This window comes from Haemaphysalis longicornis, unplaced genomic scaffold (genome assembly GCF_048455015.1).
Source record: "Haemaphysalis longicornis isolate Haplotype H1 unplaced genomic scaffold, Haemaphysalis longicornis Haplotype H1 scaffold_8, whole genome shotgun sequence".
Classification (NCBI taxonomy): Eukaryota; Metazoa; Arthropoda; class Arachnida; order Ixodida; family Ixodidae; genus Haemaphysalis; species Haemaphysalis longicornis.
The window spans coordinates 164,966,171-164,983,686 of record NW_027526445.1 but is presented as its reverse complement, the minus strand read 5'-3'; the positions used below and the strand labels follow the sequence as shown (position 1 = coordinate 164,983,686).

The 17,516-nt window shown below is 46.2% G+C and overlaps 1 protein-coding gene across 1 annotated transcript in view; it reads right to left on the bottom strand.

The window, feature by feature from the left end:
- Positions 1–17,516, bottom strand: part of LOC144148772 (uncharacterized) — an 85,587-nt gene that overhangs the window by 19,383 nt on the left and 48,688 nt on the right. Inside the window, exon 5 of the mRNA XM_077680283.1 lies at positions 4,538–4,654. Coding sequence (XP_077536409.1) covers positions 4,538–4,654 — 117 coding nt within the window. The remainder of the gene's footprint in view (positions 1–4,537; positions 4,655–17,516) is intronic.

Genomic DNA, 17,516 nt, shown 5'->3' with positions numbered 1-17,516 from the left:
TTATTCGCCACCGGTATGGGGGCTCTTGCTTCCACAACTCCATAAATTCACCCAGCTTTTTTTTACTTCATCTCTTCCGCAAACACCCCACTGAGCCGCATTGGTTTTACAATAGTTTAGTGGTTGAAGGCGCATTTTGTTTCTCTTACGCCCACGCCAAATAACGGAGCACACTGCCTCATTGTTTTGGTTGTTTAGGACAGGCCGCCTTTGCGTCTAACCAGCGATTCTCCCCTTAGCGACAACCCTCCCACATTCTCTGCACGCTCTCACATATCTCCGGAGGTCACTGGGTATACGACGCCAAAAGAATTCTTCAGTAATTTTGGCAGCCGTCTGCCGGGCTCCTAGATGTCGATCTATAGTACTGACATATCGTAGCCTTAAAACTGAACCTCGGAGACCCTTTGGCACTACTATCTGACCCAATTGTCTGCCCACGCGAAAGGTGGAATGGCGAACCAAAACTCCCTCCACTATCTTAAAAGTGTATACGATGGCGTTGCACGTTCGCCTAACCTCCTCACCAGCCTTTCGAAAGCACACTTTCAGTGAGGCATCTTTCTGCTGTTGATACGCAAACTCGCTTAGTCTTACCGTCAACCCTCGCGACACTGTAGCCTCTACTGTTTTCACCCGTCTGTCTTTTTCAGATTTCACGCTTGCGTGCACTGCTGCTAATAATACCTGTCAATTCCGCTGTTTCATCTACATGCTGGGTACCCGCCCGGACCCTTGGCTTTTCACTAAACTTAAACTTGTACCTCCAACTGTGCTCTGGATCATCGACTTTCCTTACACCAGGTATATTTCCTAAGACGATACCATAGAGTGGATCCTCCATACACTTAGCTTTTAATCTTCCCGAGTAGTGCGGGGAGTGCACTTTGATTATTGTCTCTGCCAGCAACCTCTTAGTGTCATTCGCCATGATGATGACGGCCTTATTTCTAGTTAAATCTTTGTCTCTGGCCAAGCTCCTCCTGACGAGCACCGTAGTTGAACCGCTGTCTTTTAACACTGACAAGCGACGGCGGCTCATCACCCCATATACGATAGGCATTTTCTGTTCAACATCAGCGGCCAGACTCTCTGCGTCTACCTTAGCATCTACCTGGCCCTCCTCGTCTTTCACCTGGGTGGACTTTGGGGTACTCACTCTGGGGCATATCATGCAAGCCACCTTGTCTGTTGTTCGCGACCGGCAGTCCTCTGTGCGGTGTCCTTTCTTATTGCACGTTTGACATACAGGTGTCGGGGCTCCCGACGGGGTTCCACCCTGCACTCTGCGACCTTATGCCCTACCCGACCACACAGAAAACACTTCTGCGGTGCTCCAGCCACTGCCCCTCGAGTTATTTGCCTCTGATCATCCCCTACCTTGACTGGTTTTTTTTCTTCAGTTTCGCTACGCCTTTTAGGCCCTGAGCCTCCATGAACCTGTCCGCAAGCTCCAAGGTTACCCCAGCCCTCTCTGTTTCCTTTCATTCAGGAACACCATCAGCTCCGGGCTGCAGCGCACGTAGAACTGCTCAGCAATCATGAGCTCTATTAGGCCCTCGAACGATTTGGTTGTCCCGGCCAGCTCTATCCATCGGTCAAAATACTTCGACGGGCGCGCGACGAACTGCTTGGATGTCTCAGCGTCTTCCGGTTTGGAAGATCGAAACTTTTCGCGGAAGCACTCCGTGGTAAGACGGAACCTCTGTAGCAACGCTACCTTCACCTTATCATAGTCCATCGACTCATCCGCGGGCATTCTACCAAATACACTCAATGCTTCGCCAACCAAGCACATGCTCAGGGATGTGTCCCACTCTCTCCGTTTCCACCCCTGCCCTAAGGCTATTCTTTCAAAGCGGTGCAGATAAGCATCCATATCGTCACGCTTTTCATCAAACGGGGCAATCAGTTTCCTAGAGCATATGCTCCCTGAACGCGGCATCGCCACTCCTGACAATATAGTATCCAGCTGTACTCGAGAACTCTGTTCACTTGTCTCTGCTAAGCGCGACTTCATTTCCACCACCGCCATCTCCATATCAAGCTTCGCGCTTTCCTTATCCAGCCTCGCGTTTTCCTCACGCTTTAATTCCTTCTCCTTATCAAGCCTTGCGCTTTCCTCACGTGAACATTTGTAAAACAGAGCCATCTCCTCCTCCTTACTCAAGTATAATGAGCTGCACGACACCAGCTTTCCCAGATCCATTCTCACAGCTGGCAAGACACGTGACTGGCCCAGATGGAAATATCCTGTATAAGGATAAATCAATCCTGGCAGGCTCGCTAATTGTTTTTATTGCCACGTTAACCGATAGTCCGGTTGTCTTAACCAGCTTGAAGAAAACGATTCAGGAAAGCCGTTGACGAGTTTGACAAAACTCCCGTTTTTTTGCACAGTAAGAAAAACCGTAACGCAAAGCACGCAATGAATAAACTGCACACAAATGATACACGCTCAAACCTCTAACAATCCCAAAACAAAAATTCAATATAAACCGATAACCTAAAAGCTCAATATACAATTCAAATAAAAACCGAAAAGTCTCTACAATAAAGTCCTACACTTAGTACACCCTAACTACACTGCTTATTCAAGTTCTAGTTAATTCCTCTCGTACCACAACTCCTCAGTTGTGTCCTACAACTATGTCCCTATAATGGACTGGCCTAAACCGCTGTCGTCGGCGCTGACGTGTCGCACCCGTTGCGTGGCCGCGACTCGGTGGTAGCCATCCTGTTTCTGTGCCGGCGTTAGATGCGCGCGGTCAAACCTTGGACGGCGTGGGCTTTGCGTGTCCCGACTGGTTTCATGGGCAGCTACCCCCTGGTAGCTGCTGCTGCTCTGGTTGCGGCTGGAGGTCCCAGGTAGGCTTGGCACGCACGTCGCCTTTCGGGGCCGTCGAGACGAACGTTGACCGAGCGTGGACGTTGGCCGCTGGTGCCCGACCGATGCCGCTAAGACATGAAGACACAGGTTCGTGGTGCACCTAGGATGACGGTACCGATGCGACGTCGGCCCGCTCCCGCACAGGCTCGGATGGCATGGTCGATTGCCTGGCCGCGGCTCCCTGGCTCGTTCCTTGAAGCGCACGTGCTCCTACCGCGTCCGGGTTTCTTGCCTCCCGGTTCTCATCGCGCACCCCGCTTTTATCCCCTCTGGCCTCTCCGGTGGCGCGCTCTCATTGGCTCTATGCCTCTTCTATGTTCTTATATGGTCGCCACGCGACTGGTATCATGCGCGGTGTTTTTAATTGGCCGACCAGTGCACTGCCACCTTTGCCCATGATTTCTCGGGTTTTAGGAACTCGCGTTCTCTGATTTGCGCGCTCCTGCCGCGCACTTCAAATGGGCGCTTGTTAGTTCTTTTCTTTCCTTTTTTTCGAGGGTTTTGATACGTCCCCCTCTCAGGCGTTGCGTTTGCACATGACACTCGGAACTAGAATATGTTGAGGCGGGCTGTTAGAATATTGAATTGCTAGGAAACAAAATTACCTTTGTCGGTAATTTGGGTTGTAGCTTCTTCACTTTAATGTGCTGGGCAGTTCCTAGTCTTTGCTGTAACGAGACGCCTTGCGCTAAAGCAGATGTAGTAGTTGTACCTACCTACCAGTCGTTATGTCCTGTTCCACCTCTTATACCCCCTCCCCCCCGCGCTCTCCTTCCCTGGTTTTGGTTCAAAAGTGATGTATACAGAAAGCAATTATTCCGAGTTTGCATAGCTCGGCTGGCATCTGTCGAGACAGTGCTGTAACCACGTGCCTCCCATAAGAGACCATGGTAATATAAAAATGATCGGTATTAGTGGCTATTAGGGGCACCTACTAAGCTAGGACTAACCATTGTTGCGTAGTCGTTTGAACACGCCAAACTTGTCCAATTTTCTGATAGGTAGTTTTAAAACCCTAGTTCCATGCGTTCCCTATAACCGCAGCCCGTAGGAGGCTTTAGGTATTGACTACCGCCGAAATATCCCAGTTGTGTACAAGTCCATCGGGATGTTACCAATAAGGAATAACTCAAGATGGCTTATATCTATTGCTCTATCGGCCCAGAAATCTATTGCCCGATACTATAACTTGTAAGACGTACAAATAAACATTTCTCCTAATAAAAGCCGAGAATCGTTGGGCGTGTACGTATGCGGTTGTACCTCAGGACGAATGAATTTCACGGATTTATTTGTTGTGAACTCGGGAAAACAAAACACAAATTCTTGTTAAGTATACGTATCGAACGACCGGCTCTAAAGGTGTCGTAGAGGGGGATACATTAATGCTTCGATAATGTGCATGGTTGTGGCGATAATTAGCAGTTCAACAAGAACAGTGATAAATTCAGCGAACTATAAGAAATCAACTTTGTGGTAACTGTCATCAAGGGAAATGGAATTGCAAGTCGTCTCTAAAGGGCCTTTGGGTTTTAACATCCGCAACGAGCGGCCACTTCCCAGAATAAAATTCTTGCCATTGCCAATTTAGCTAACTAGGTTCTCCGAGAAATATTAAAACAGTTCTGATTTATAAAAGGCACAAACCTTTTGGAACAAACTTTGCAGTTCCTCGCCAATGAAGACGTGCTCGTTGCTTCCGTTAACGTAGTGGCCGATTCTTCCGAACGGTAGGCTCTTGTCGCGGACATTCTGGTCACAGAACTGGAACGGGCACGGGTGTTCACGTTTAACGTGTGTCGTGGGTTCGCAGAGCGCCACTATTCGAACGATCATCACAATTATACCCCCACCATAATAATGTTAACATATCCAGCCCTACCTCATAAACCCCAGCTTCAGGATAATCACAGTGGCTGTAGAGGTCACAGGCCCACCACAGAAGGAAAAGCATTACAGCTGTGGTCTGAAATCTTTAATCTGAAACCTCCTATCGTGCCGCTGTTTTTGTCTAAGAACTCCACCCCCTGACACTTTTTACTTCGCATTGTTCAGTAGCTACGCTGCAATGTGTTGACCGTGTGTTGTCCTTCACTCGGATATGTGCCGACCTGCCCATCTAAAACACTTTTTCTACTACCGCACAAAGTGGTTTCCGCTTTACTTCGCGCTAAACACTGATAAGCAATTTAAATGGTTATATGTTGCATTACCACCCAAGATGGTGTTGGTGCGGTGGTATTACAAGTGTTGCCTTACTGCAAACGGTGCTGCCATGGTGGGCTCAGTAATGCTACCGCGTCGAACAAAGTTGGGATTAGAAGTGCGACCTGAAGAAAACTTTCTCCCTGATTTGTTTCTCACGGTGCCCGACTTGGCGCAAGCGGAAATCATGAAGTATTGTTCTTACGAATGAATAGTAGAAAATATCAAATAATGGATGAACAGTTCGTTCACGGACACCCACGCACGCACATACAAATACACAGATATTTTAAAAAATATTTTTACGTCGAATGAAGGGACCTCGTGTTGCTCATATTGCGCGGCGCTTATTTGCGGCTCAACCCAAAGTGTGCAAGAGGCTAAGTACAAGTTTTGTTAACCGAAAGATTGCCTTGTTGGAAACATTGTCTGCGTGTCTGATTACTTCGCTGTTAATGTCGTCGAAAGACGATAGCCGCTTGCCGCGCCCTTCACGTAATGCCTTCCATATCACCCCCACCCATCCGTCAACCTTTTCCCCTACTGTCTCGCTTTTCCCATTATGTAAGCAGGCAAGAGAAGTGCTGAAGTCAATTTCATTTTTGATTGTTGTGCTCATTGCACGGCATCTATTAAAATTTTCGTTTTGTTTCATTGCAGCGAGCAATCCAGGCACGAATGCATTATTCGCCCCACTCACGAATCTGCTCTATCTCGCAGTACCGGCCCCTGGAACTGCATCGTAGGGTCTACCGCCTGCGACATGACACGTGTCGACGAAGCCTGCTGAACTTCCGGTGCCACGTTCCAGGGAATCGGACTCTAGAGCGCCTGCGCGGAGCATCGCTGACACGGCCTCGGGACCGTATAAAGGCATCCTCAGCTAAAAGCTTCACATTGCAGCAAACAATCCAGGCACGAAAGCTATATTCGCCCCGCTCACGAATCTGCTCTATCTCGCAGGTGCGTAGTTTTCCTTGACATTTTGCTTAGTACGCTTGGATCGCTCGCTGCATGACCTTGGGTGACAGACCCCCAAACAGTATAAAGGAACTGCTGAAGCACTTCACGGACATCACATCAAACCTCAAACAAGAGTTAGACGAAGTTAAAAAAAGCATAGAATTCATTAACAACACATTCGAGGTACTTCATGGCACGAAGCAAGAGTTGGAAAACCTGAAACAAGATAATTCTGCCCTCAAAAAAGAGAAAGTCGACCAGGCTGTGTCACTGCTTAGTGTAACGAAAGAGTTAACTGATCTAAAGCAGTACACTAGAAAGAACAACCTTGAGATAAACGGAATCCCCAAAGAAGAAAATGAATCGCTCGTATAAGTTGTTGGAAAGATAGGAGGGAAATTCGGAGTAGCAGTGGCTGCTTCAGACATTGATGTGGTACACAGAGTGCCGACGAAAGAAAAAGATAAAACTAGCGTGATTTTTTGATTTGGGTCCCGAGCTAGACGTGACAAAGTTCTCCAGGCAGCAAAGAAAAAGCGGTTCGCAGCCAATGAATTAGGGTTCCCAGACACGAATGCGGTGTTCATCAATGAACACCTGTGTCCTGAGAATAAAGCCTTGCTGGACATGGCCATCGCAAAAAAGGAGAACAACTGGAAATTCGTTTGGGTCACTGAGTCGAAAATCCTCGCGAGGAAAGAAGAAAACGCCAAGGCTATCCCCATAGCCACAAAAGAGGACCTCGCCAAAATTGTTTAAGGTGAAAAATTCTTGTACGCTAGCCGTCCGAAATGGGTAGTAGTGCTCCGAGTGCTGAATTTTCTTCGAGTACTCCCACTATTAGTCTCCTACACTGCAACACAAGAAGCCTAAACAAAAATTCTGACTCACTACTTTCTCTTCTAACACATCAAAATTTACAGTATGACATCATAGCTCCATCAGAAACTTGGTTGAGAGATATAGAGTTTATTAATTTGCCAAACTACACGTTTGTATCACTTCCTAGAAAAGCTGGTGCTAGAGGTGGTGGAGTAGCTCTCTACCTATCCACACAAATTCGCTACAAAACACTCAGCTTAACCGAAACACGCTTTGGGGAACATGAACTGTTGTTCGTTGAAATAGAAAACAAAATTTCTGTTGGCGTAGTCTACAGGGCACCAAGGTCTGAAGTTAAGACATTTATGTCAAAGATGGAGGACGTTTTGCAGTAATTTGCTAACAATAGCTGTGAAGCTATCATTTGCGGTGATTTCAACCTAAACATGGCCAATAACATGAACACTGAGTATCAAACGTTGCTGTCATCCTATGGCTTCCAAAACCATATAGTAAACCCCACGAGAGTATCTGCAAATACGTCGTGCATAATTGACCACATACTATCAAATTACGATTTGAACTGTGTCCAGCAGGAGTAATAACAGAGGATATTACCGATCACTATCCCACATTTTGGTTGGAAACTGTTGACAATCGCAAAATGGAAAATCAACAGACGCAATTGTTATACGATGGGAATATAAAAAAACAAGCCAGAGTTTAAAAGAGCAAGACTTCTCATCGGTTTGTGAAGCAGATGCAAACATAGCTTAGGATAGATTCTCAAAATTGCTTTTGTCAAGCTGTGTTAAATTTACGACTTATTCCACCGAGCGACATACTTTTCGGTTCCCGTTTGTCCGTGGATGACGGAAAGCATTATCAGTGTTATCAAGCGCAAAGAGCACTGGCGGAACAAGATGAAATAAAACAATGACAACCACTACTATCAAGCACAATATCTGTCAGCGCGCAACTGATCACTTGCCCTCATTCGCAAAACAAAAAAAGAGTACTACAACAACCTGGTCCTTACAGCAAATAGCAATTTCAAAGAAATCTGGCGTATAATCAACTCTGTAACAGAATCACTCCAAAAATTCCACACTCTGCCAGATTTCATGATATTAAACTGCTGTCAGGATGGGGTCGCGGAAATGTTTAACGATTTCTTTATTAACCTTTCAAAGTACCCCACTACCATTAAGTGTGATGAAACCGAACCGCAACTCTCTCCCGCAACTCAACTCATTCGTATTTAGTGAATTAACAATAATGGAAGTTATAAACAAGGCAAGACCGATGAAATCAAATAAGGCAATGGGACATGACGCAATTTCTGTTAAAATTATCAAAGACAACATTGAAATCCTTGCGCCAGCGTAAGCAGCAATGTTTATTCAGGCATTTCTTTCTGGCACCTACCCAGCACAGTTGAAAATTGGAAGGGTTGTGCCCATCTATAAAGGAGATGATTCTAATGACCTGGCCAATTACCGTCGCATACCAATTCTGTCCTGCATCAACAATCTATTTGAGAAACTAATAGCGAAGCGTGTAATGAACTTTCTAGAAACATTTATCATATTAATGGAACAACAACACGGTTTCAGGAATAAATACTGAGCTAGTACTGCGGTTAACGCGGTTACAGAAAAAGTAAATCAGGCCCTTAACGGTAATAACCTTGTAGTTGATATATTTCTGGATATCAGAAAAGCGTTTGATTTCGGAAACCATACCATACTACTACAAAAAACTGGAACTGTACGGATTTCAGTTCCAGCTATTAACTTTTTCCGCAGTTATCTCTCCGACCGGAAACAATTTGTCCAAAAAGCGTTTAGTAAATCGTCACTCAAAGATGTCAAAATGGGCGTGCCTGAAGGCTCTGTATTAGGCCACATTCTTTATTCTCTTTACATTAATGACCTTGTGCGCTCGCTAAAACACTCCAATGCTGTTCTGTACGCGGACGATACGACCCTTATGATATCTAGTCCATCCTATCAAGAAGCAGAGTCGCTCGCTAATCTGGAACTCCGAAACACCTAAGCTGGTTTAAAGCTAATAAGCTCGAGTTAAACACTAAAAAAAAACAAGTTCATAGTATTCGCATCGAACCGAAAAGTACAGACCGGCCTATGCAGCTTAAACCTTGGAGAAACAACAATAGAACAGGTTACCACCCATAAATACTTAGCTATAACTGTAGACTCGTTTTTGCACTGGACCCCTCATATAGAACTACTAACAAAGAAATTAGCATTTGGCTGTTTTACACTGGTTAAGGCACGCAAACATTTCTCTCCGCACGTTTTACGCCTCATTTACTTTGCCGTGTTTCACAGCCATATGACGTATGGCATAGAGTCATGGGGGTTCACGTACGCGTCGTACAGCAAATAACTGTGTGTAATTCAAAAAAGAGCCATTAGAATATTGGCCGGAGCACCGAGGAATCAGCCATCAGCTACGCTCTTCGCCGAGTTTAACATATCACCGTGTGATAGAGTCAGGGACTATAATACTGCTGTTCTTATCAACAAAATACTTACCACAAGCAATCCGTACCACTCGTCAACGCTTATTACACCCAAGCGAGATAAAAGGGACGCTGATCACAAAACTCTTAACCTAGCAATAGTACATAATGTATATCGTCAGCGCCTCTTGTCCTTCATGGGAGCAAAAATATGGAATAACATACCAAACTCCATCAAAACAGTACCAAATATGTTGCCGTCCCGAAAACATTACTTCAGAATTCAAGTACAATAAACAAGAATCGTTAACTTGAATGTAAGCAACATTACTGTACAAACACTAAACAATGTAACTTGATGCCAATTATTTTACTTGTGTGCGACAATCACCCCCTTTTTGCCCAGAATTGTATACTTTAAAATGTTTCTCTAATGGATCCAATACTAGCCGTACAGGCTATGGATCCAGGTGCCTTATCAACATGTTTTTGTGATGTTTTTCTATAAAATAAACTACTTTATTCTTGCTGTTGTTCTAGAACACCACAACGTGGTCAATGCTTGTCATGTGCTATCTTTTTATGTTTCGGCCAAAATATTCATTTCTACTTTACTGCTTTATTCGCTCTCCCAGAAAGTCAGGCAGCCGTATAGAAGAACACTAAAGATGCCACGCTCTATCGATCTCTCTCTTAAATTTGCCTCATATTTTTTTTGCTGAGCAATGTTTACAAGTTGTGGTAAATAGGGGTACCAGTAGGGCTAATGTTTTCAGATAGGGGTGGAAACGCTTAGCCTATATAAGCCTGTCGTTGGCGTATAGCTTTATTTTCGGCCTAAAGGATGCATTAGAAGACAGACAGACAGACAGACAGAGAGACAGACAGACAGACAGACAGGCAGACCAAACTTTTTTGGGTTTAAGTAGCCCAACAAAGAGTGGCGTCTGTAAAACATTTGTGCCACTCATAGCACGGTCTATACTGAATGAGCTATAAAATCACGAACACCGATAACTTGTACGCACGTCAGGAGCCACCTCGGTGATGCTTTTGCAAATGGATGTGGCTGGTATTGTTAACTAAACAGATAATCGTAAGTTATAATGGTGGGCCAACCAGCATAAGTGACGAGCAAGCATGTCAATACATAAGCCTTCGCGCACAGAACAACCGTAGGATGAGACTACGTGTCTCGTTGGACTGTTAAAGATTTGTGTGTTTGTCACTGAAGCGACACTTCCAGTAACGTGGCTTTGTTTGTATGGTCATACTCAACGGTTTACAAAGCGATTACTGTGAACCGTAATAAAACACGGTGCGTACAGTTTCGATGAGAAGAAAACTGAATATCGAGCGGTCACTTAGCGGGAACCCTGTACCATCCAGAATGTCTGACAGTAGCTAACAGCATGCGGGTATGGCCTATTGCAAGCCTCAGTTTCGGTTACTGTTATAGTGCACTTTTGGGATGCTACATTAGGTCAACGTACATTCTCTCAGTTTTTGGCACCTTCCCCTAATACATCATTGTTGGCTTCAAAAAACGCGCCATGCTTCAGATAATCAAAATTTCTTCCGTAATTGTTGTAGGTCCGAGTAATTAACTAAAGTTTGTTACCGTATAATTAGTTTGTGCACTTCAAACGACAGAAAAATATAAACCAAAGGTTTGATATCTTCTTGTCCCATTTGAGGGACAAACCCGGTGGCATTTAAACATTACTCAACACACCCGAGTTAGCACACGCTGATCTCCGGCGAGGAGGAATTCCTCGCTCCAATTCCCGTTCCTGCAGACGTTCGGAAGTCAGCTAAACTAATAACAAGCTGCATCCAAACATGCTGATGCAATGAATGCTCGGTTTGCGCGATAGTCGTGAACGACAACTCACAGCGCCGATAAAGTGCTTATCGCTTCTAACACAGTGAACGAAATGATTCAGACTTCGTTTGTTGATGCTGGAGTGTGACAATAAATGGGGCGTGCTAAACACTGCAGAGGTCGGTAACATGCATTGACCCGGCCGCTTCCAGCAACAGTGTGTCTTAATCGGCCTCCCTTTGAATGTAGCTGATCTTTGCAGACCTTTACGTGGTCCTTCTACATAGTTATTGAATCACTGAAAGCTATTTTGATACAGGATAAAATTGCCTACTTCAGGGGAATCAGGCTGCGACTTTTCGTAGGGGAGGAATGGAGTGTTCACGTGAGGGTCAGTGAACATCGCGGTAACGATAATGAGAAAGGTTATGATCCAACACTTATCTCAGATTGAGGGGAAGCCGCTGGCACACCCGTACGGGGGAAAAACATAATACAGGCTTTGTGATTAACGTAGTCAAACTTTCCTTTGAAACATAAGTGCCTGGTTTCTCCTCATGCAATATCAGACCAAATAGATCAAATAACTAAATATGTATGGTTTGAGCATTCAACTGTTTGGCCATAACACTTATTTCTTCCGATTTTATTATCTCAGGGAGCTACAGTAGACCTCGATGTACTCTGGCATCAAGGGACAGCAAACGTAACCATTGCTCCAAACGATTTCTCTCACTGAAAGTAAAACGAACCACTGCAGCACAACATTGAAGATGTAATTGCACGGCTTGGGCACAAATCTCAGCGCCGTGATTTTCTCCCACTGCCCCGAGGGAGTCAAGTTGTCATACTATTGACACCAACCCCTGCTGAGACTGCAATATTAGTAATCTTCTAGTAAAGGCAAACATCAGTGCTGGGAACGTTACCAACTGCAACCAATACTGGAAGACCAGGATGTCTCATCAATGATATTCAGGGCTCTTGAGACCACTGTGTGATAAAGATCCTCTCAGAATTGAAAATGAATACTCAGTCATCGTCATGGAGTACAAAAATCCCTGTATAAACCCAAAACTTGGAGGCCCGTCACAGTTTCACAATGTGAGAATGAGGAGAGATAACCGGAAGCTACATAAAATATAGCTATGTCAGAGCACGCAGCAGCCTTAGGAAAAAAATTGTTGAAGTTTTATAACGGACCTTAAGTCACTCTGTCCACAAGGAAGATCTCGCAGCTGTTGTGGTATTTTGTCAACCCGCTAAACATCAAGCCCTAATCACGCCGTTACTTCAACCGCACACTCAAAGCGTACTGGGGAACTAAGTGAATTTTCCTGCTGTGATATATGGGACGGAAAAATTAGCATCACCTGCTTCACAAAGTTGCGCCTGACCGGTTGATACCAGTATAAACCACATAGGACCGTCCGTACTCCGGCACTGCCCGATCGAAGCTTAGACCACATCACACATCACGCCTAGGCCTACTATGGCCGTGGCGGCTGCAGCCACCACTACAGCTCCCACACCTGTGCCCTCGGAGAGCCATCAGTTACAACAGTCGCCGCAATTCAACAACCAGGAGAGAGGCATGTATTTCGACGAGCTTAGCGGCCGAACAATTGCCCAGCCCGGCCCTTGGACAGAGATGCTCAGCGCCACACGCCGCACGCCACCGCAAGCCCACGCTCAAACATCCGGTAAGCCCATTACCCCTCTAAGAGCACCGCTTGCCCCCGTCTCCCAGAAATTGACTACAAAGTAATATTTCGACCACGCGACGGCCTACGACATGCCTCATAGAGTGACCGCCAAATCACAGCTGGTATCCAAGCGGCCAGTGCAATACCTGAAGGCGCATTCAATCAGCAGGTAGTGATCCAAGTCCAGGCTGTGCAAAATCTGATAGCCAGTACGCCCAACGCAGAATGCGCAGACGCTCTCAGTGACGTGACGTCAATTCAACTAGGTGCAGTGACCTATACGGTTCTCCCCTAAGTGAAAAACTTCCCTGGCACAATTAAAGGCGTCATCCATGGCTTAGACCCTGGTACCACCACCGAGCAACTGCCCCATATCATTGCGTCGTCTGGAACCCGCATAGTGCAAGCCCGGATGCTTGGCAAATTGACGTCTGCCGTAGTGACTTTTGAAGGCCCCCATGTGCCTTTCTACATTCGCGCCCACGGAATGAATACTCTGTGCCGCCCGTACCGTCGATCAATTCAGTGCTGCACTTTGTGCGGGGACATCGGTCACCGACGCGACGTTTGTCCCACGCCGGACGTAACTACATGTGCCCACTGTCATGAGCGTGATCCCTCCCAAGACCACGTGTGCAACCCGAAGTGCAAATTATGCGGACTTGTACACCCAACGGCCAGCAAGGAATGCCGGCAGAAACTTCGTCCTCCCCCGCCACCCATCCATGTACGAGAACGCCTCACCCGTGTAGAGGTGCTTCCTCCCCTCCATCCTCCCTTACAAACTCAAACCAGCCATCCACTGTCGTCGCATTACCAGCCGGGCAGCAGCGGATGCCGTCAACAACCCATGCAACTGGCTAACTGGTCTGCCGTAGTTGCCTCGGGGATACCGCAGCTGGGAGATTTCCCCCCATCACCAGCCCAAACCGTCTTCACGCAGGCGCCGTTTGGCGACCCTCGCACGTACCAGCTACCACGGGAAAACGCACAACTCAAAAAACAACTCGAAATGTCGGCACCGACTGATGACCTTCGCATGCAACAGCTACAACAGGAAAACGAAAAACTCAGAAAGCAACTTGAAATGCAGGCGGCTCGCACCGAAAACCTAGAGCGTCGCATCGAGGAGTTACTAGCCCGCCTCACAGCGCTTCAGGGGCCTCCTGCACAGCAAGCCCCAGAAATAGTGACGCCCTCCAACACAGTGCAGCCAACTTTCCAGGCCCCTGAGACACCTGACCTCGTCCGTATTGAACATCTAATCAGATCCCTGAGTGAAACTATGGAACGCCGTATCACAGCATTGGAGCAACGACAAGAGGCTGCAGAGTCGGTGAAAAGGAAGACCCGCAAAAAGAATAAACACCAAAGCCTAGGAAACTCGACCACTGCTCCGAACGACAACCCTACCAAAAACCCGCCCAGCCAATCGACCAGTGCCATGGTGTCAGAGGACGAATGGTAAACCTGCAATAATGGTGGTCCCTAGGTGTCCTGTGAACAGTGTTGCTACCGCTGGGCGTCAGATATCCACTAAAAAGCCACAAGAAATCCGCCAGATTCCGCTAGATTCTAAAACGTATCCGCTAAATTTTTCGCTAGGGCCTATTTTATTAGAAAAACAGTGCAATTTCGTATGATAAATACCTTTATCATTCTTAAAATCTCCTCAAAACTGCGAGAGCTGAAATAACATATAAAAGAGTCTTCCAAGGAGTCTAACTAGAACACTTGAAGCTTCAGTGCGGCGGTAGTCGTCATTTGTCAACCTCATCACAGATGAGGCTAAAAGTTATAAATGTTCACACTGATGAAAAAAGAACTCACAGGTGACCAAAAAACCCATCGAGGTCTTCGTCGCAACTGTCGTCGTCTGATATCATCTCTACAGGAACTTGTTCAGGGACTAGAAAGGAGACTTGGTTGCACATACGTTGCAGATGTCCCGATGGCACTAAGAACTGCCGCGGGAAGTTCGTAATCAAAACAACGTTTCTGGTGTCGCTTCAGCCCCGCTCGTACGACAAAGATGGTGTTTCTAGTTTCAGGGTTCATCTTGTTCCGCACCTTGGATTTTAGTATTTTAAGCTGACTAAACGTCCTCTCTACTTTGGCATTTGAATACGGCAGCACGAGCATCGACATGGCAAATCTGGCCAGGTCGGTGAACAGGTTTTCGCCGCAGGCGTCCTTACAGGAGTGAACTTCACACCAGAACGACTGAGTGGATGATATTTGCCTCCATTCAGGAGGGTGATTTTGCTCCACTGGTTTTAAATTTTTTCTATTGTCTCAGGGGGCACTGCCATTGCTTCCAGCAAAGGAATCAATGGCTCCTTCACGACGCACAAAGCGTTTTCGATCGATAAGAGTGATGTTTCCTGGAGAACTGTGATCTTGTAGGGAAGTCGCTGTCTGATTTGATCTACTAGCGTCGTAATAAACCTTATGCAGCTTTCTCGCATCACAGCTTCATCTGCGAGAGAGAACCCGTCGGTCTTCTGAGCTTTCACGTTGTTAACGTACGTCTCAAACACGTAGCCAAGATATGGCTTGGGGTTCAAGTTGTCCTCAAGTCTGCACGTCAGAACGTCAATCTGCTCTGTCGGAATTACGACTTTTTTAACCAAGCTTGAAAGCAACGTCATAAGGTCTTTCTTGCAGGGCGATTTTGAATCGGTGCACTGCGTGAGGTATCTGCCAGAAATCCGCTATGTATGAAAATGGCCCGCCAAAAAATCCACTAGCCGCTAGACTAATTTTTTCCCCGTCAGAACAAAGTGAAATCCGCCAGATTTAGCGGAAAATCCGCTAAATTGGCATTACTTCCTGTGAACCCACCAACACTTATTTGGCAGTGGAACTATCGTTCGTTTCGCAGCAAACAAGCATCATTGTCTTTCTACGCGTCTCAACACTCGCCCATCGCCATTACGCTACAAGAAACAAACACGGACAAAGTGCATCTTCGAGGCTACACAACTTACACTACGGACCAACAGAAGAGGACAGCGATACTCGTACAGACGAGTAAAGCAGCGCAAGTACACTCCCTGCCCACATCTATTGACTACACTTTTATCTAGCTTCTCACACCAAAAAAAAATCAGAATAGCCTTTTTCTTCTAAATATCTATAGCCCTCCGACGGCCGGCCTAGGGGAGATTGACTGCCTCTTCAAAACGGTTAAACAGCGCACTAGGGATCATGCTTCGATAATAACAGGAGATTTTAATGTGCAACACACAGGTTGGGGATATAATAAGGGCAACAAAAAAGGACAACAACTTTACGATGTCATACGAGATAATAGCTTGCACTTGTGCAATGCCCCGGGCACTCCGACCCGGCTCGGTAATAGTGTCTCTCGAGACACTACGCCAGATCTTACTTTAACACACGGAGTGAAATATCCAACATGGGAATGTCTCTTTGAAACGCTGGGCAGTGACCATTACATTATTCAATTGCAAATTTCGAACTATCGCACTGATTCACAAAAGATCAGCACTGCCCGCATAACTGATTGGCAGAAATTCCGCGAATCGGCACCAACCGGTCCCATTCAAGACATCGAAGAATGGGCACAGAGAATGCTAGAAATTTTCCACAAACAGACGAAAGAATTGCCTCTCACGCAAGATTGCCCCGCTGTAGATGCACACCTCTTACATCTGTTGGAGGCCCGAAGAGGGCTAACTAAGCGATGGAGAAAGCACAAAACAAATCGAAAAATACGTATCAGAATAGCTAAATTAACGCAGGAAGCAGCTGAATATGCTAAAACACTAAGCCAACAAAACTGGGCTCAATTCTGTACGCAATTGCAGGGTACACTGGGTACCCATAGAACATGGCATCTGCCTCGATCCCTCATGAGAAACAAGAAATCTAAATCATCCATAGCCCATCAATTAAAGAGACTTATTCATAACTATCCCGGAACAGAGGCGGAACTCCTCGAGGAGCTACAAAAGCCATGGAAAGACAGCGCCCAACTTACGCTTCCTCTCCCACCGTACAATGGCGCCCCTAACCCCGAACTGGATGCCCCTTTACCCTTGCCGAGATAGAAGCCGCCGCACGGAACCTCACCCCGAACACTACACCTGTAAAGGACAAAATTCCGAATAAGCTCCTCCGCAATCTCGACTGTGAAGCATTAGAAGCCCTTCTAGGCTATATAAATAATATTTGGGTGACGGGACAAATCCCTCCACAGTGGAAACATCGCGATGTAACATTAATACCTAAACCTGGAAAGCCGTTAACAACAGGGAACTTGAGACCCATATCGCTTACATCCTGCGTAGGAAAATTATTTGAACATATGGTCCAAAATCACCTCTCCCCATTCACCATGACCATTTTCCCAACACTATGTATGGGTTTCGCCCACACTTATCCACTCAGGATGTACTCCTTCAAATTAAAGATGACATTCTTGACCGGCTTCCCAAGAACCATAAGCGCTGCATCCTGGCTCTAGACAAAGGTGCTTTCGACAACATCAGTCACCACGCTATCCTTCAGGGCCTTTCATCCATTGATTGTGGGAGAGAGTGTACAATTACGTCGCAGCCTTCCTCACGAAACGCACCGCGACCATTGGAA